Source organism: Terrapene carolina, unplaced genomic scaffold (assembly GCF_002925995.2).
Source record: "Terrapene carolina triunguis isolate 2854851 unplaced genomic scaffold, T_m_triunguis-2.0 Scaffold88, whole genome shotgun sequence".
Classification (NCBI taxonomy): domain Eukaryota; kingdom Metazoa; phylum Chordata; order Testudines; family Emydidae; genus Terrapene; species Terrapene triunguis.
The window spans coordinates 34,414,097-34,433,837 of NW_020664439.1; the positions used below are offsets into that span (position 1 = coordinate 34,414,097).

At 41.7% G+C, this 19,741-nt stretch overlaps 1 protein-coding gene across 1 annotated transcript in view; it reads left to right on the forward strand.

Moving 5' to 3' along the window:
• Positions 1-19,289, forward strand: part of LOC112103668 (multiple epidermal growth factor-like domains protein 6) — a 262,481-nt gene extending 243,192 nt beyond the window's left edge. Inside the window, exons 30-38 of the mRNA XM_026650034.1 lie at positions 213-344; positions 5,973-6,101; positions 8,475-8,600; positions 9,385-9,513; positions 10,881-11,009; positions 11,449-11,577; positions 12,561-12,689; positions 17,169-17,297; positions 18,300-19,289. Coding sequence (XP_026505819.1) covers positions 213-344; positions 5,973-6,101; positions 8,475-8,600; positions 9,385-9,513; positions 10,881-11,009; positions 11,449-11,577; positions 12,561-12,689; positions 17,169-17,297; positions 18,300-18,379 — 1,112 coding nt within the window. The 3' untranslated portion in view covers positions 18,380-19,289. The remainder of the gene's footprint in view (positions 1-212; positions 345-5,972; positions 6,102-8,474; positions 8,601-9,384; positions 9,514-10,880; positions 11,010-11,448; positions 11,578-12,560; positions 12,690-17,168; positions 17,298-18,299) is intronic.
• The last annotated feature ends 452 nt before the right edge of the window (positions 19,290-19,741 follow it).

Below are 19,741 nucleotides of genomic sequence, written 5' to 3' on the forward strand. Positions count from 1 at the left end.
GGCCCTTGGCAGTTGGGCATAAATTGACTGAACAAAACAAAATCAAACAGCGAAGTAATCCCCAAGTAAATTTAATAAAACCAGAGTCCCAGAGGGCAGCATAGTTCTGTAGGCAGTGGTTTTATTTAATAAATTTTAGCCTGCTCTTTGTTTGAGTGCTATATTTACCAAGACAAATTTAATTCATTGGTTTACATTTCCTCTTCCCTCAGCTTGTCCACCAGGCACATATGGTAAGAACTGTAACCAACTATGTCAGTGCTCTGCAGAGAATGAGGAATGTCACCCAGCGACAGGCAAATGCACCTGCCTACCAGGTTATTATGGAATCCACTGTGACCTTAGTATGTATAATTCTTGTTTCATTCCAATTTTTTTTAAAGTAGGTGATGGGATACCTAATCCTTTGGGGCCAGATTCTGACACTCCTACTCATATTTAGTAATACCTGCAGCCCGGAAGGTATAAAGTCCTTCTCACTGAGAGTAAGAGGAGTCAAATTTGACCCTTAATTATTGTAAGGCTTTTTTTTTTTCCCCCTGGGATCAGGAGTTTTTTCGAGAGACAAATGTTTCACAATTTTCTGAAGTCATTTTTACTCCAGACCCCTCTGTGAAATGTGACATGAACACACATCCACCTCTAACCTGCAGCAACACATGTGTATTGTGTAGCTCTCGCCTCTCAAAATACCAAAGCCAGAGTGCTTCCCGAAAGCTCTGAGTGCTAAACTAAGGACAAATGGTTATTATAAAACAGGCTGCAATTGGCAATAAATCTAAAGTGATTCATAAAGTCAGTTAAGTTGCACAGCCTTCTGAGGAACAATCAAATTAAACAGATTGTTATGGATTGGAAAAGGGTGACTAGTTTAAAAGACAAAATGCCAATTCGCTGAGCATTCCATCATAAAAAAATATATTCTCAGACCCACATGTCTCAGACTGATATTTTAGACAACAGTAAAGTAGCTTGTGGAGGAATGTGATGACTGATGGGAAACATGCACTGAAGTGACTAAAAAGGAGACAGTTAATCACTTTTTAGTTACAGCTTTAATTTTTTTTATTCTTCATGGTGTGTAATGTCCTCTTATAAAACGGAAAATAAAGCATCTTCACTCTTCACTCTTCAAGCTCAGGTCTTTCTCTCTTTGGAAAACTTTTTTTTCCCCTTTCTCTCTGTTTCTTCGGAATCCTGCATGACTCCTTTTGGTTTGCTTCCCTTTTTGGCAGCAGTTTCAATGCTGATGTCAGCAGCCATGTGTGCAAGTCCAGGAACAGTTAAACACTGTGCTTCGCTACTAGAGTAGAAACAGACTAGGGGACCTCATACTATCATAATGTTATCACGGGTTATATTTAAAAAGAAATTGAAATGCTGTGTCTGATTCTCCCCCTATTTACATCAGTTGTACACCAGTGTAACTCCACTGTCTTCTGATTCAAACCAGTGTAAATGAGATCAGACTCAGGCCCTTGAAATCTGAACTACATCTCCCAGCAGATTAATAAATGTTCAGATAAAGTAACATTTTGGGCCTTAGTTACTCGCCCGTGTCTTTTTAAATATATTGATATATAGCATAATATGCAAGATCATAGTATCTTAGCTTTTATTAGTCATTATATAGATGCACAAGGATCAAACATAGGCAAACTCCCATTAATTTCAGTGGAGCTTCCCAGAGTAAAAATTGAGTAAGAACCTCTGGACCAGGCCTTGGAATAAGAAAATTAGGGCAGTAAAAGTTGCACCATTGCCATGATTTAAGGGAAGAAGTTACAGGGTAAAATCCTGGCCTCGCTGAAGTTGATGAGAGCTTTGGCATTGACTTCAGTAGGCCCAGGACTTAATCCAAAGTGTATAAGGCTTGTGCCTTTCTGGTGCTGAGTGCCCTCATAGGAACTGAAGTTGCACAATATCTTGCAGAGCAGATTTTCAATGAATAGATCTTGTTTTGTTTAATTTTCTGCCTAGAGAAATAAGAGGATCACTGGGATATATGGATTCCTACAGAAAAAATGACTGTATTGCATCTCAATTTTGCTTCTGTTTTATACCCTTGCTCAGTAGCTTTCACCAATCAGTGGCAAATTGGTGAATTTGTAGGAGTATAACCAGATTATTTTAAAGCTAGTTGTATGTTTAGTTGTAGGGATCAATGCTGCAAGAGAACTAGGGCCTGATTCTGATCTAATACCATCTTTGCATGGGGATAGCACCATTACTTTGGTAGAAATACTCCTGCTTCAAAATGGGGTAGCTGAGAAGAGAATCAGGCCTATTCTATCCCATGATGAAGAAGCTTTCAGTATGCTACTGAAACTGGGCTCAGTGTAGGAAGCCGCTCCCAAAGAAGTCGAGTTGGCCTTAGTCCAGTCAACATGTGGTTGGAGACTGCTGGAAACAGTTTCTGGCAACAACTGCTATACTTATAATACTGTGAAAAAAGGTTCAAGAAAATATCCATAAAAGGTGTAGCTGGCTGGGAAACTGAGGTTCCAGCAGCCAAGAGCAATTGGACTTCTATGTTCTTAAGTTTGGAGTAGAGAATTGAAATAGCCTTTTGTCAAGGTACAGAGGAAGCAGATAAACTAGCAATATGAATCCCATCCGTTAGCCATAACTCTGTGGATGGGCAAATCTGCCTGAATATGGTAAAATTAGAAAAAAACAAATGGCTCTAGTGGATAGAAAAAACACACTACCACTCTGTGTTGTTTACAGATGTATTTGAGCCTGGTGAACTTTCAGCCGGGAAGACCAACTTCATCAGCTCCAACTACTAATGACCAACCTTAAAGCTGTAGGTAATGGGACACTTCAAGGATATGTCTGTACTGCATCTGGAAACAAGCCACCCAGCTCGGGTCCACAGAGTTGTGTCAGTGGGGCTCGTGCAAGCACACTAAAAGTAGCTGTGTAGTTGTTACCGTTTGGGCCCCAGGCTTGAGACCCTGAGTTCCAGCCTGACCCACAACATCTACACGGCTAGTGCAAGGCCTGTTAGCACAAGTCAGTGGGCTCGGGCTGAGATGCTAACTCTCAGATGCAACGTAGACATCCTCAAAAGATGCAATTAATATTGGTAAGGAAAGCCCTAGAATATACTGTTGGTACAAAATAATCTAGGAACATGAATTCTGGATTAACTCGGGATTTAGGATTAGAATAAAGAATTTAGCTCATGGCAAAACTAACCCAAGCCAGAAGGAATCGATCAGGAAATGATTTAGAAATCTGGCTGCTGTTCTTGCAGTTCTCAGAAAAGCATAACTCTGATGTACAGGAAACTGTTAAATTAGAAAATGTCTTTATTAGATAACTGGTGGTTATAAACTAAACTTCTTTGTGGATTCATAGCCTACTTAAATGTCAGGATTCTGTGTAAATTGCCCTGGCTGTCTGCATATAAGCCTCCTGGAAAGTAGTAACAGATGAGAACAGCTTGTTGATAATTATGTTGAATGTTGAAGCAGATGTGTTTGCACTGCTTGTGTTGCTCCCTGTTGAACTGAAATAAATAAGAAGTTAAAAGGATAAGTAAATTGGGAAGGGAAGAATTACATGTATTACGGGAACCACTTCCAGTCATGGAAGAAACCTTGTCAGCCTGAACTGAGAAACAATTCTGAAACCTCTGCCAGAGAGAAAAAATGTAGTTGGGTGAGTGAAGCAGAATAAAAAGGAAAAAAGCCAAATAAAGACCAAAAGGAAGTAGGGAAGGTTAAAAAGAAACTCACTGAAAAAGAGGCTAAATGAAATCATCATACTGAGGATGTCTCCTTGACACTGTTTCTTAGTGGATATTAAAAGAACATTATAGTGGTCTCTCTCTGACACCAGGAATTTACATTTCACTGTGTACATGAAGTTACAAAATTTATTCTGTAAAATCTGCAGTACGTGTGTGGGTTTGTGTTATCATACCCAGTAGGGAGAGATGTTGATTTAACTCTCAGATTTGGTCTTCCAGTGGATAGGGGGAAGTGATGTCAATGTATTTAGTAAAAAGAACCCATGGAACAAAAGAGTATCTATATTCTGTAAATACATATGTCCATTTAGTACAGTTAATCTGGTATCCTTGGGTAGTAGCCAATGTTATTTTTAAAAGACATCCCAATTGCATTCGCTCTGTTCTGAGATGCTGTGTAGAACAGTTCAGAGGAGACAAGGATTTCTTCTCCATCCACACAAATCATGATTTTATACGCTGAAGAAAGAGAGTGAATTATTAACATTCATAAATTCCTAAAGTACAAAGTATGCAGAGACATGTTGCTAGAAATTGGCCACATATATACTCCGGTGGGGATTTCCGATATGGCCACAGCCTTTCCTTTTCTTCAGTGGGAGAAAGTGAATGTCATTTCCAGCTACGATTGTCAGTGTGAATTGTCTTGGTAAATGGTTTGCCTTATAAAGGGCTGTACTGCCATCCTGAGCACAACTGACATAGAAAGGCGCTCACACTTCTGATGATCTAGAAATTGCTACCATACACTGGGGAAAAGAGGGCACACACTGCACCTGCAGAGGCCAAGTTTCAGAACTGGTGTAAGGTACGAGCACCAGAGGGCTGTTGCTAGCAGTTGGGCTTAGCTCCTAGAATTGTGCGATTACAGCAGAATCTGGGCTTTCACCTAAGTAAGTTTCTAGTCTTCACAGTTGTGGAGAAAAGTTTGAAAACATGACCTGAGTGTATCTGATGCCTGAGCCTGCAGACAGCCTGAAACAGCTTTGAGAGGGGTGAACTGCCCCATGCATCTCAATGGGATATTAACTCCAAGACCCACTGCTCTGAGGGGACCTGCCAACACCACCCCTGCAGAGAATGTCATGGGTGTGGCGGGGGAAGAGTGCAGTGGGCCCAGCCCTCCCACCCAAGTGATACACCCTTGCTTCCACCACTCTATCCAGGGGTAGAGGGCATCACATAGCTGTCTCTGCAGCTCCCAAGGGGTAGGGGAGGTTAGCTATTGTACCTGGCAAGGAAAAGGGGATCCCATGCCACTTCCTCTGATTCGCTCCAAGTGGTGCATTGGGACCAGTGTGGAGCCCCATTATCATGGTGTGCCTAGAGTGCTGGGTTGCCTTAGTCCAGCCCTGAACATTAGGAAAAATTTATTTAATTCACTGATGCGTCAATAAACATTAGATTCTTGATTCTCCCCCACAAGTTTTATATGAGTGTAATTTCACAGGAGTTCCTCCTGATTGACAGTGGGGTAAATGAGATCAGAATCAGGCCTTAGCACTGGAGCCTTGAAATAGGGTACAAGAACCAACTGTGTTTTGGGGATATGGCTTTGTCTATTACATTGAATGTATCAGGAAAATGGGGAAACATGAAATGTCAATATCTATCTAGATAAATGCAAATTTGGAGAGAATGGATATGTGCTTAGCATTGTCCATAATAAACTGCTCTTCAAAAAGAAGAAATCTGAAGCAAGGCATATGTATACAATGCCACCTGAAAAGCCTATTTATAGCTACGTCAGACAAATTATTCATGGACAGCTTATCCTTATATATGGATGGCTCTGGTACTCCAGCCAAGGCCACTTCATTTGGGTTATTATAGGATAAGGTCTCCCTTTAAGAAAAAGAATTCCCAGTTTTGCATTTGTATGTGTAACTCGTGAGTCTGTGGAAGTCCCCCATGTCCTCTTCTCTGAAACACTTGCACAGTCTTCCATTCACAGGCCAGGATTACAGCTCACAGTACAGTGAAAAATGCAGTTTGGAGAAAACCAACATAGGTTAGAGTCACTTTCTGCTGCTTAAATTAAAAAAAAAATGCCTGCATGCTAGGATTGGTGTTTTATAAGAACAAATAATTAGACTAGAAATAGAGATTGAAAACAAAATTTAGGTTTAAGGTAACAAAGTGAGCTTGCTATGAAACTGTATGGTCACACAAGTAGTATTTCCTAATTGCTTTTTTTCCTGTTTTAAAACAGAATGTCCACAAGGTACCTATGGTCCATACTGCCAAAAGGCATGTAAATGCTTTAATGGAGGCCACTGTGATATTGTGACAGGAACCTGCGATTGTCCTCCTGGCTTCATTGGCGCTGACTGTAGTAAAAGTAAGAGTTCACTAAAATCAAAGGGGTAATTTAAATCTACCGTATATACTCATTCATAAGCCGAATTTTTGTAGTAAAAAAGGGAAGCACCAGAGAAGGGAATCAGCTTATGAACGGGTATAGAGAGGGAGAGGTGGGACCCAGCTCCTCCCCCCAACAGAGGGAGCAAGGAGAGGCAGCACAGCCAGAAGGGAAGAGGCGGGGCCAGAGTCTCTCCGCTTCTGGCCACGCTGCTCTCCCCCCAGCCTCCGAAGCAGCTGCAGCTCCAGGGCTGGCAGGCTGCAGCCGTGCCGCTCAGCCCCGCCCCCCAGAGCAGGCTGTGGCCACGCCGCCGGAGCACGCTGCGGCTGTGCCACCCAGCCCAGCCCGCTGGAACATGCTGCGGCGGTGCTGCCCGGTCTGGCTCACCGGAGCAGGCTGCTGCCACGCTGCCCACCCTGCCGGAGCAGCTCCAGCCAGGTCAGAGACATCCTCCCCTGGCCCTCCCCAGCTAAGGTGGGAAGGGATGGGATAGAGAGAGTGTGGGGGTCCCGAAGGGATGGTATGGGGAGAGTGTGGGAGTCCCGGGCTAGGGATTGGATCATGTGGAGGGTGGTCACAGGGGTTATTCCCCTGACTCCCAGCTTCTCCCCCCGAAAAAATTTCTCCACCAGTTGCTGTCCCGGCCCATCAGGGTAAGCAGCTGGCGCGCCGGGACACTTTGTTTACTTAGGTTTACCTCCGTGCATGCGGACACTCGAGGTAAACAAACCATCTCGGCCCACCAGCGGCTTATTCTGATGGCCTGGGAACCAAAGTTTGCTGACCCCTGAATTATAGGGTCAGCTTATGAACGGGTTATAAAAATTTTCCATTTTTACTTATCCATCTTGGGGGGGTTGGCTTATAAACAAACCGGCTTATGATCGAGTATATACTGCCAAGAGAGCAAAATAAGCATTAATTGAAAATAGTGAAGATAATAGTAGTTTATTAGTATATAAACAACAGGCAGATCCTGACCAACCCTTCACTCAATAGCAAATCAAGATTCCAGCTTTGTGAAAAATTCTCTTTCAATGCATTTTCTCTTCCTTATGAGTGTGTGAAGCAGGCATGATTGTCCCAGGGTTGCAGCCTCTGTGTCCAGTCACTTCTTGAGCAAGATCAAAATGGGAGAGGAGCTCAGACTCCTCCTTTTTTGCCCCAAATCTGCTTTTTGAGGTACTCACCCACGTAGGATAGGGATGGTTTTTTTTAGTCTTTTATCATTCTTCTGTGTGAGTTCATTCGAGAGTATAGTCATTGTCTGGTTTCACCCACATAGCTGTTCTTGGGGCATTAGATGTTCTGGATGAGGTATACCACATGTTGTGATAAGCATGTGTAGACCCCTGGATCTTGAAAGGTTGTGGAGGGTATTTATCACTGTAGCAATAGAGATGTTTGGAGGTTTAGAATCTGTTTTTCTGGGAGGGACTAGTGCCACTTTGAGTTGGTGTGGCCTGGTCTGTGAGGAGCTTACTTCTGATGATGAGCTTGATGAGACTGGAGGGTCGTTGAAAGGCCAGAAGAGGGGGTTGGGGAAAGATGTCTTCAGGATGGGGTCCCCATCAAGTATGAGTTCCAGTGTGGGGTGGTAGATGACAACTAAGGGTGTGCAGATGGTGGGTTTCCCCCCCTGTATTGAAGTAGGTTTTCTCAGGCTTCATGTGGATGAGCACTTATAGAAAAAGTTTGTTTGAAGCCAGTGAGCCTACTCATGTGACTAAATACTCATGTAGATGAGAAAGAGCTTCACATTCTGGCCCTTGAAGTTTTGCACTGGCACCCTCATAACAGCTGAGTAACTAGAAGGTAATTATGTCTTCAGAAAATCCCATCTAACAGTAGCAATCTAGTTTACCATTCATAATTTATGGCTCTAATGCTAATCAAAAATTACTGTCTTGTTAGCTTTTTCAATTACTTTTTGCAGTTCACTATAACTTTTTTACAAAACTTAACACTTCACTGTATTTTTGATAATCTAAACTGTTGCTGATCAATAAAGGAAACATCAGTGTTATGGGAATGAGGAAATCTTTACTTGAAAATGGGACCACCATTTAATACTCTAGTGGAGCTCGGTTCCATTTTCATTAGGAAGCTTCATCGTTTTCACAGTAATGTTTGGTAGAAGATTCCTAATGTCAAGTAAAATTTCAGAGGAAAGAAGTAAGCAAATACTTATACACTTTTCCTTTTCTAAAAGTGATTTCTTCAGATTCAAAACCAAGCGGAATGCAGCTCAGAGGAGTCTACTTGATTAAAAGGAAGGGCCTTGCGTTAAAAAAAGAAACGCGGCTCTGGACAGCTGGCATGTTTAATGAGAAAAGTTCATGTTTCCTCTAGTTTGTCCTGTAAGCCACTATGGGAAGGACTGCATCCTGCTGTGCTCCTGTGGTAAAGGGCAGTGTGACCCAGTGACTGGCAAGTGCTACTGTCCACCTGGCCAAATTGGACCCAGTTGTCAGCAAGGTAAAAGAACGAGATCCAAGGGCACCCCGTCAATCTAGACACTTACTTGCAACAGCCAGAAAAAGAAATATCTCAGCCCCACAAATGTAAATAAATTGCCATTGTTTATGCCCCTAGGAATTCATTCTGTTAGCAATCGCTGTATTTCCTTATCTCTCTGGAGCAAAATGATGTTTTAAATGTAACCCAGTGTAAGCTGATGGGCTGAGTCTGCAGCTGCTCCAAACTGTGCAGCTCCAGTTTCTTTGCTCTTTGTTCTGTATTAACACAGAAATATTCAAAGCAACTCAAAGTCGCGCTACCCTCAGCATCTCGTCTAATAATCATGTTTATTATGGTAATGACTAAGGACGAACCAAGAAAGAGGCCCCATTTTGTTAGGCACTGTACAGAGTAATGGACAGTCCCTGCCCCAAAGAGTGTATAATCTAAATAGACAAGACAGACACGGGCAGACACCGGGTGGGGGATGGGGTGAACACACAAGAATGAAGACTGCAATGGCAGCTAATGTCATGTTCATTCTACAATAATTCTTTTGGGGCAAGGGGATGGTTAGTTAGGAAGGAATACGCGAAATGGAAAGAAAAGTGAAGGGAGGGACAGGAGAGGAGAGGGTAAGCACAGCACAGGGCAGAGGTGTTCACATATCTCCAAAGGCCAAAGTGCCCTATTACACCAAGTATGTGTAATGTACGGTAAAGAGAACCTTCTGCATTCATCGTTTCCTTCTGTTGCATTCATCTTTGAGGCTAAATTTTTTAACAACTTTAATTTGCTGTAGTGTGTCCCCAGGGAAGCTACGGCCCCAGCTGCCAGCTAACGTGTATCTGTAAGAATGGTGGTATCTGTGACCCTGTGAATGGATCTTGTTCCTGTGGACTTGGCTGGACAGGAAGTTATTGTGAGAAAGGTAGTATCTTCTTTCTCTCTTTTGACTCAACAAAGAAGAGGTCAGCAGCAGTATCAGTTTTTATAATGTACTGCCACTGGCATTGTACAATAATGTATGCAACACTTTTGGAAGTAAGACTATGAGTTCTGTTATTAGATGAACCTTCTCAGTAATTTGCCAGGGTCACTAGTAGCCTGATGTTTTGATCCTAACAACTAAACTACTCTATAGGAAATTGAATTGTGAGCTGTGTGTTAGTGAGCTCTCCAAATCTAGATATGAAAAAACCCTGCAGGCTGCATTAGCAGGAATGAACCAATCCTCAGATAGTGAGAGCAGGTTCCGATTAATCGTAGTGACTTAGCAGGTACATACATCATTGTTGTGGACTTTTATGTCCCTAACGCAGTTGAACAAACATTGGGCCAGATCCTCAGCTTGTGTAAATCAGTGTAGCTTCCTGACTTTGAGGGACTTAGGCCAACTTACATCAGCTATCCAAGTATATTTACATATTTTTCCAAAGATAACCCTCCGTGCAGCTTACTCCAGTGATTTAGATACTACGGTGATGAGAGCTACCTAAGATAGAAAATCTTGTTTAGTAGATGCCCCCACCCACAGACCTCTGAATTGGATAGGCATGCTGATTTGTGCATACCCATAGCAATGGCAGCTAGATATGGATTTGGTGAGAAATGGAAGCAAGGAGTTTCCATATATACCTACTTATTGTGACTTGCTCCAGAAACTCTAGAATGTCATGGCAATGGAGGAGGTACACTTCTGCAAGAAGGTTGATGATATTGATACATGATCACTTTTGCTATCAACAATTTGTGAAGTGTTTTAGTTCGCTATGGTAGATACCTAATTATGCAAGCGTGTGAAACAGTTCTTTCCATTTCCATTAGAAATTACTTAATAATTAATGACATCCATATATGTTACAACATAAACTGAGAAAACTTACTTTATTTTATGCTTTACATTTAACGGTAAGAAAATATTGATGTAGGTACAAAAAATACTGAGATGATGCTATTTGATGTGTATTCTGAGAACATGCAATTATACTTTTTTTCTGTCAGCATAAACCATATGGAAAGACAAATTCACAAATGGGAATTGTGGAAAGAAAGTGGCTTTTCAGTATTGCATAAACATCCAGATAGTGAAATTCTCTCACAAATTTGTTAAGGTGTTCCCAGTTATGCGGAAATTTAGCGAACCCAAAAAGCAGATAAATTTCACACCGGTGAGGAGGAAATTCACAACAAATAGTCTCAGCTCTATAAAATCTTTTCTGACTAGTATTATTTCCTTACGTGTCTTTCCAGTGTGAAGTGTGGATAAATAAAACGTTTTGTTCTTTCTATTAACAGAATGTGCCCCGGGTAAATATGGTTCTGACTGCCACTTAAACTGCTCTTGTCAGAACAATGGATCTTGTGACAGGTTTACTGGTTGCTGCCAATGTCCAGAAGGTTACTACGGTCACTCTTGTGAGCACAGTAAGTAGACAACCCTCTCAGAGAAAGAAGGCCTCAACTTTGCATCAGGGGTTCGTGTTAGTGGATCCTAATGCAAGGGACAGAGTAGTTCTATATTCCAGCAATAAATTTATACATGTACTCAGAGCAGTCATATGCACTTTTTGGTCTTTCAGTTAAAAAATGTCTCTCTTTGTGGTCCTGATTCAGCTACTTAAGAATGTGCATAATTTCAAGCACGTAATCTCATTGAAGTCAATGGGACTACTCACAAGTTTAAAGCCACACACATGCTTAAGTCCCTTGCAGAATGAGTGGGGCCCATGTAATAATTATTATTGTTAACTCTCTTCTTGCAGACATAGTGGGAAACTCTCAGACTTACAAGATGGTGTATTCTTTTTCTGCATCTACTTTTGTCCCGTTGCCAAAATAACATTTGTAATCTTTCATTTCCCAGCCTGCCCTGCTGGATTTTATGGTCTAAACTGCATTCACTCTTGTGATTGTAAAAATGGAGCTACTTGCAATCCAGTGACTGGACAGTGCATTTGTCCTGCAGGTTATGAAGGTGTCCAGTGTGAAAAAGGTGTGGGTAAACTTTTTTATGTAATTTGGGCCTGGGCACCGTGTGTGTTCTGTCTTCTTGCTTCTGTATTTTTATTTATTTTGAGACACTATGGAATCTTATCATGAACCATTTCACTGTTAATTGTTCTATCAAAAACATCTGGATCAATGACCTTGTCCACAATCACACCATACTCGTCATGCCCTAACATTCGTCATTTTTGAAAGGATGTTTCCCAAAGGAAAAACGATGACATTCTATCAGATATTCAGATCATTAACAAGCAGATGAAATGTAGCTATTTCCATACTGCATTCACATCTAGGCCATTATTCTCTCTCCAATAGTGGTTAGTAACATCTGCTTCAGAGGAAAGCGCAAGAAAACCTGCAGAAGGCAGTTACAGAATAATCTATCCATAGGAAAAAATTCTTCATGACCCTTATTAGAGCTTGGATTATGCCCTGAAACTCTAAACTCTTGGGTTGTTTACTCATATCTCTGGATATTCTTATGTCCTATATAAATGTCTAATCCTGTTCTGAATAAGGCTAAGCACTTGGTCTCATTGATAAGATGAGTTCCACAGGTTAATTTCATAAAACAAATTGCTTCTATTTAGTTTTAAGTTTGCCGCTAACATTTCAAATAAGAGTATCAACTAGACTAAGTGGGTATTCTTACCTCTCATGTTGAAAGTTACATAATATTTCTCTGATGGTCATTTGATTAAAAATCAAATGAAGTACTTAACTGCTACAGTGCTGGGGCATGTTACAAATACCTACAATAGGTTGAAATAGATTTAGCCTGCATAAAAAGAAAGCATGCAAGTATTAAAGCTCTTCCATCTGTAAGTCTTTCATTAAAGTGTGGCAGTTCACACTAGATTCACTTTAGAGCTCATGAGCTCTAGGAGATATGCATGAAAGAGTCTGCCAAAATAACTTGTTTCTTGCTATTGGTGTGTACAGCAAATACAAAAGTGTTCTTTTTGTTAGGCTGTAATGTCGGAAGATTTGGAGACAAATGTCAGCATCAGTGTGACTGTGAAGGAGTAGCCTCATGTGAACCTGTAACTGGAAGGTGCCTTTGCCCACCTGGAAGGACTGGAGACAAATGCAACATTGGTAAGATCATGAAACACCCTTCCAGGGCTGGTTTACACAAGACTTTTGTACCTCTACATGGGCTTAGAAATTTACCAGTACAACCCCCTTGTGTGGGTGCAGTTATGCAGGATTGCTATCAGGATGGCTAATTCAAGTTATTCGCTGTGGGAATAAGCTATGCCAATATAAGAACCTTTATAAGGAGGTGGTACCACTTTTAACTATATCAATTTCTAAACCAATATAGTTATAGTGGTAGAAAACTGTGTGTGGACCATCCCTAAAATGTTATTCCTCCTCTATTTTACAATAGCACACTACTGGTGGGTACATTGAGAAACTCACAAACTGCAACTGTGCAGAGTTAGGGAGGACTCTTGCAGGGGGCTGCAAACTGGCCTTTGGAGATATTTCTGCTTGCTTTTGCACTCAGACTTGTGGGCAGAGCTTGGCAAACCAAGGCCAAAGCAGTGTCAAGGATCTATGATTCCGCCCCCATGTGGAAACACTGACCATAGTCCCCAGAGAGCAATAACACAGGAGTTATAGCAGCTACTGCTGCCTCTGGGCTACAGAAGTTGTGTTAGGGTATGACTACACTGCAATTAAAAACCCACAGCTGGCCCTTGGGAGCTGACTGGGGCTAAGGAGCTGTAGATGTTCGGGCTTGGGCTGGAGCCTGGGCTTTAGTACCCTGCGAGGTGGAAGGGTCCCAGAACTTGGGCTGCAGCCTGAGCTTCAGCATCTACACCACAATTAAATAACCCATTAGCCTGAGCCCCATGAGCCCAAGTCATCTGGCATGGGCCCGCCACAGGGATCTAATTCCAGTGTAGACATACTTTTAGAGGTCCTGATCTATGTAAACTCCCCAGCACACAGCAGGCCCTTGGACTGTGTGCTAGGTAACTGATTTGCTCAGAAAGGTAGAATTCTGCCCTATGTATCAAGATTATAAAAGTGGGGGAGAAAATTCTAGTTTTTTCTTTGCCACAGCTGAGTCCTAATGAAATTGAGGTCGTTGTGAAAGGGCATGGATGGCAGCTAAAATCCTCATGCCGGATTCTGATCTCAGTCACACTGGCAGAAATCCGGAGTAACTGTACTGAAGTAAATGGAATTAAACTTGAGAGTGGAATCAGGTAAAAGGTAAAAAATGATCAAGTAAACATGCTGAGTCACTACTAATATTTTAAGATCTCAGTTGGAGCTATGATTTTCCTGAACACCGGAACCACTTTTCAAGGTTCCTTTTGTTCTGGCAAACGCACGAAGCAGTTAAAAACGGAGCACATTATCAATGACAAGGAGAGGTTAAATAATTGCTGGAAACTTATAAGTTGGTGCAACCCAAAAGCTAAAAAAGAAAATGACTTGCTTCCCCTGCTGCATTGTCGTGTGGTCAAAAATCCATCTCCAGATCCCGTGGTCTGAATGGAGAGTTGAACCACACAATGCAGTGAGTAAGGCTGCATGAATCCAAAGATCTTGCCAGTGACTTTAGGCAGAAATGAAACACCAGGGGGAAGCTTAGCGTTGAAAATGTGAGCAAAGTTTCTGCTTCTTGCAAAGAAAGGGAGGGATTTTTATTTTCTTAAACCTGCTCGCCACAACCCCCATCCATGAAAAGCAGTTATGGAGCAGGTTTTATTTGCGTTTTTATTTTCAATTAGGCTCCGTTCATCTGTGATATAACTGTGAGCAGCTGTGACTATGCAGCTGCTATAAAGATAAAAGGCCTGATTTTAATTTGAACTCTGGTAAGGCACCCATTAAACAGCCAAAATGTTAATTAAAAAAAAGAAAGAATATAACAGGCTTTTATGGGGCCTCTTTTTTCTGGTAAATTAACATTGCAGACTTTCAAACAGATGTCTTAAATACACTTTGTTGTTATCATGAAAATGTGGTATAACATAAATAAAAATCAGGTCCAGAGGTGTTCAGGAGACCCTGTCTAATAACATTTCCTAATTGAAAAAAACAAGCTTCTGAGACCAAGTGAAGAATTCCCCCACACGTGGGTTAGTAGCTGAAACGGCAATTGGAAACATTTTTATTTACAATAATGGTTGGTGCAGTGAAAGGGAAAAGATTCTTTATATTTACAATGAGTTCTTTTTTGGGGGGAAGGGCTGTTATTTACAATGTATTTAACACCCTGCTATCCCAGCCTGCTGCTACATTTTCCTCCAGGCATGTATCCTAAGTGCATAAATAGCTTTGAAAAGTTGTGATGAAAACTAGGCACAAAACCTATTGACTCATCTCTTGCAGTGGAGATAGATTATAATGAAAAAGGATAATGATGTTTTACTAGCCTGGGGTGAATAGGTAAATAGAATTTTGCAAGATGCGCAGAAAATCTACCGCATCCCCAGCACTTCTAGTTCCAGCACCCTTGTCTCCCTGTAGTATCCATCAGTGGATACTCACAGAAATTACCAAGTTTGCTGTCCCCAAGAGAGTAGTGTGGACAACGCTTGGCTGGTACAACTCAGGTCCTTTATAACATCACAGCACTGAGATACACTTATAGTGAAAACAGAAGTTTATTACCAGAAATAAAGATTTAAGAGATACTAAATAGGGATAATAGAAACAGAAACAAAAAGTATAGCACACTTCTTAGAATCTAAAGTTATCTTTAACAGGCTAAAATCCCTAGTCTAAAGCACTTTCTAACCTAAAGTGACTCCCCACATCACCAGCCAAAATGGATGGGATCCACCTTTAATGAATGCAAAATGCACAGTTCTTTTTGCTGCCTCAGTGATGGATAACAAGATTTCCTTTTGCTTTTCCTTATATTTCCCAGAACTCATTGTTTTGTCCCCCCTGATTGCCTTCACGTGTTGGTGTTGTCTCCATATCCAAAACAGGCTTCCATTGTGTTGGCTTCAGTGCTTAATCTACATAAGAACCTAGGCAAATAGGTGAATATACAACCCTTTGCCTGGCAAAACCTGTTTGTCAATCCAGCCTAGGGCACAGTATCTAAAATATATTTTCAGTACATAAGTACAACTCCTTAAATATCATCTGTACTTGTAGCAATGATTATGAGAAGCAGTATGACATAAGCTTTTATGAGGCACCTCACATGACCCTTTTTGGATAAATACTATGAAAGCAGTGTGGAGGTGTAGTGAGTTTGTCAGGCCTGATAGAAGTTGCTGTTACAGAACAGTGAACCATTTGCCAGTTGGCATTGAGAGGTTCTTGGGGTCATAAAGGGTGATATGAAATAATTTTCAGTTTGAATCTGCCTGTCTTGGTTTATGTGAAGATTACATAGTGCCATGCATAGAGAGCCAAGAATTGCCCTGGATAATTGTGGAAGCCAGTAAGAATCTGTAAAATGACAATAGCCTGCTTGAAGAAATCCCCAACTCCTTTTCAGTGGGTTAGTTCAGGGGGCATAAGTTTGTCACCATCCACTCTCATACCTGCTACAGTTCTCATACTGGGAACTTCTTTAAGACTATCTGACCACGAGTGGGCTGGACCAGTGAGGCAGGACCAGGTAGTGGATGACACACACAGGCTGCAAGGCTCTCCAAAATGTGGGTTTTTTTTCTTATTTTTTAGCAAGTCTGTGTCTCTAATTGTTTTCATGGTACAAACAGAGGAAGTATGATAGATGAGCAGTGGAGGTGTGTACCAAGATCCAATGCAATTAATCATATAGGATAATAAATTAGTCCTCCTCCTTTCTTTGTTTTCTACAGATGAGTATTTACCTTAGGCAAAAGAGAGGTCAGCTTTTTAACCCAACAAAATCCTTCAGCTAGAGTGACCAGTTTTCCCAATTTTATAGGGACAGTCCTGATATTTGGGGCTTTTTCTTCTATAGGCACCTATTACCCCCTACCCCTGCCCCGATTTTTCACACTTGCTATCTAGGTACCCTACCTTCAGCCATTTGAAATGGGCAAATAACAATAGCTAGTGATATTTTCCCATTCCAGAGCTGACCCCAACAAAGCTTTACCACATCACACCCAGAGCACAAATGGAGATGACAAATGAAATTTTGATTCTCAGTTGAGCCATTCAGTTTTTTCCAGTGAAAAAGCCAGGAATTGTCATGATCTCTTGTGGAGAAAATTCCCCAGTTTCAAACTGTGAGAGACATTTTCCCCAGAAACTCTGATATTGGCTCAAAGTTGATCTGCCCTGTTTTCCAGGGGTTTTCTACACCATTCCCCATCTTCTGTCAAGTTCAGGGCCTATGTCTTATATCAAACTTCTCTAATAGATTGTGACACATGGTTCTAATGGTTCCTGTGACACATGGTTCTAATGGTTCCTTCTCAGGAACCATATCCTCCCCCTCTCCTCTTTCCTTACCCATATCCTCCCCCTCTCCTCTTTTCTGCTTCTTCCTTTCCTTTCAGACTCTCTTCTCTACTCAAAATGCTTAGCTGAGTCAGAGACACTAAGCAGTTTTAAATCTGTGCAGTAAACATTTGCTGAAATGTTTTGCCCTTCCAGAATGCAGGTCAGACCAGTACGGCCCCAGCTGCTCTCTGAGATGCCAGTGTGCCAACAGATCCCAGTGTCATCCTCACAATGGGAGCTGCATGTGTCCTGCCAAGTGGATGGGGCCAACCTGTGAAGAAGGTAACATAGGAAAGAGATGGTAGCTCTTCTTAACAGAACATTTCAAAGAGTGTCTGCTTATCTTGGGAAAGGATGCAATTGAAAGGCCGGATTTGTTACTATTTGGGTTCCATGGGATTGTGCCAATGGAACGTGGGCTCTGAGCCCCTGACAGCCGAAAGTCCACCTGGAGGGGGTTGCAATGTTTAAGCTGCCCATGATAGCCACTCTGCTAGAGGTCCCGAAGCTAGCTGTTGCAGCCATCAAAGTGGATAGGAACGTTCCAGGAAGAGGCGAGGATTGACCAGCTGGAAGATGCACTTATTCAGCATGTCGGGGTTGGGGGAGGGCACTGAAGTCCCAGATGCAGCCTAAAGCTAGTTTCCCTCAGCAGAGGGGGAAGGTAGCACAGCTGAATGCCTACCACACGTAATACTGTAAATGCCTCCCACTGCACAGCTGTACCTCTCCCCTCCCGCCCCAGTGCATGCCTAAAAATTGTTAAACTCAGAGCCTCAGGAAAGTGAAGAAGGAAGTTAATGATCAATGTATATCTCCCATACACTCACAGTTCAACGATATACCTACCTATTGTTAATTACGAGATACCAAGCTGAAATGCTATTGATGGCCAGATGGGCAGCTGAGACCTTGGAAAATAGAGTTCCTCTCTGCTTTGTGAGGGTATTAAAAACCCCATGGCACTCTTTCCTAGGGTCCTTAGTTTAAATTACCCCTCTCCTTTGATGTGCAGTGCTGACAGTTCATTAATGTTACCATACAATTCTGCATTTAGTTTGGGAAACACTTTAGGATCCATCGGTATGAAAGATCTAAATGCAAGTGGCCTTTGCCATTATTCTTGAGGCCATTCTCTCTGCCTGTAACCTAGGAAACAAGCATCACCTAGTCCTCTGCTTGCTGATAGAGGCTGGATTATCAAAATGTTTATTGTGTAATCTATATTAAATCTCATACAGTTGCATTATATGGCCCCCAAACTATTTCTACTTAATTCTCTAGGAGGCCCTCCAAAACTTCCTTCATATGAAGAACAAACTCAGGAAAGAGGGAATGCTTTTTCAAGATCTCTACGACAATAATGCTTGGACTAATAAATGAATTGTTTTATAGGCACAGACAGTATTTAAACTTGGGTACAAGAACTGCTTGAATTCAGTTTGAACTGTGCTGAAATATTCACACTTTTTCATGGAAGACAACAGTGGCCGATAAGTAGTTTGGATGACTTTTTAAAACTTCTAACCTGTTTCATTTATTTGTTCTTAACCTCCTACTTCTCAATTCATCCACTCTGGATATTCTTTCAGATTGCTGTTGTCACGTATTGTTTGAATTACATGTGGGGGGAAATATTTTTAGCAAACTGATATTTTATGACTATCATGATAAAAAATGTAATATACACATTTACAATGAGCCACATTAAATACCAGTGGCTTTCTAAACCCAGCTGGCAACGGGACTGGTGATAATACCTATTTGAACTCGGAGGTCTCAAGCTTAGATCTGGTTTATGTAAAAGAGTCTATCTACCAGAGGACAGAATAGAATCTGTGTGGGTTTTCTTCATGCGCTATCCAGTAGATTCAGTTTCACTGGTTTGTCAGAGTTGAACTATTCAGTGGCTCTCAAAGACACAGCCCCTTTTCATTTCAGAAAAAAGCTATATCTTTCGTGGATGGTGTGGGAAGCAGGCAGAGATGTCTGATTATTGGTGATTTTAAGATAAATTATATCTCCTTTTAAACAAGACATTGTAATGTGCTTGTACTACCCAGTTTGGTGAAGTAAGACTTTAAATTCTGAGAATTTAAAATGGTTCTGACTTTGTTCAATGTTATCTGTTGGTCACTTTGTAAAACAAAGTGATCATGATTACTGAAAATATAGTTAATACTATTTTTGTCCATTTTACAGGTTATCCTTTTAATATAGGACTAAGTAACTGTAAAAATACAATGTTCTACATCAGTGGTTCCCAAACTTGTTCCGCCACTTGTACAGGGAAACTCCTGGCGGGCCCGGCCGGTTTGTGTACCTGTCGCGTCTGCAAGTTTGGCCGATTGCGGCTTCCAGTGGCCACGGTTCGCTGCTCCAGGCCAATGGGAGCTGCTGGAAGTGGCGGCCAGGAATTCCAGCAGCCCCCATTGGCCTGCTGCCACTTCCAGCAGCGAACCACGGCCACTGAGAGCCGTGATCGGCTGAACCTGCGGACGTGGCAAGTACACAAACCAGCCGGGCCCGCCAGGGGCTTTTCCTGCACAAGCGGCGGAACAAGTTTGGGAACCACTGTTCTACATTTTTAGTGTCCTGACCCTCATGGGATGAAAGATTTAATGGCACCAATTTGAACCATTGTTCTGATCGGTTAGAAGTTATAAGCCTGTTCATAGCAACCTCTCAGTCTGACTTGGTAAAAAAGTGGAACTTACTCAAAAGTG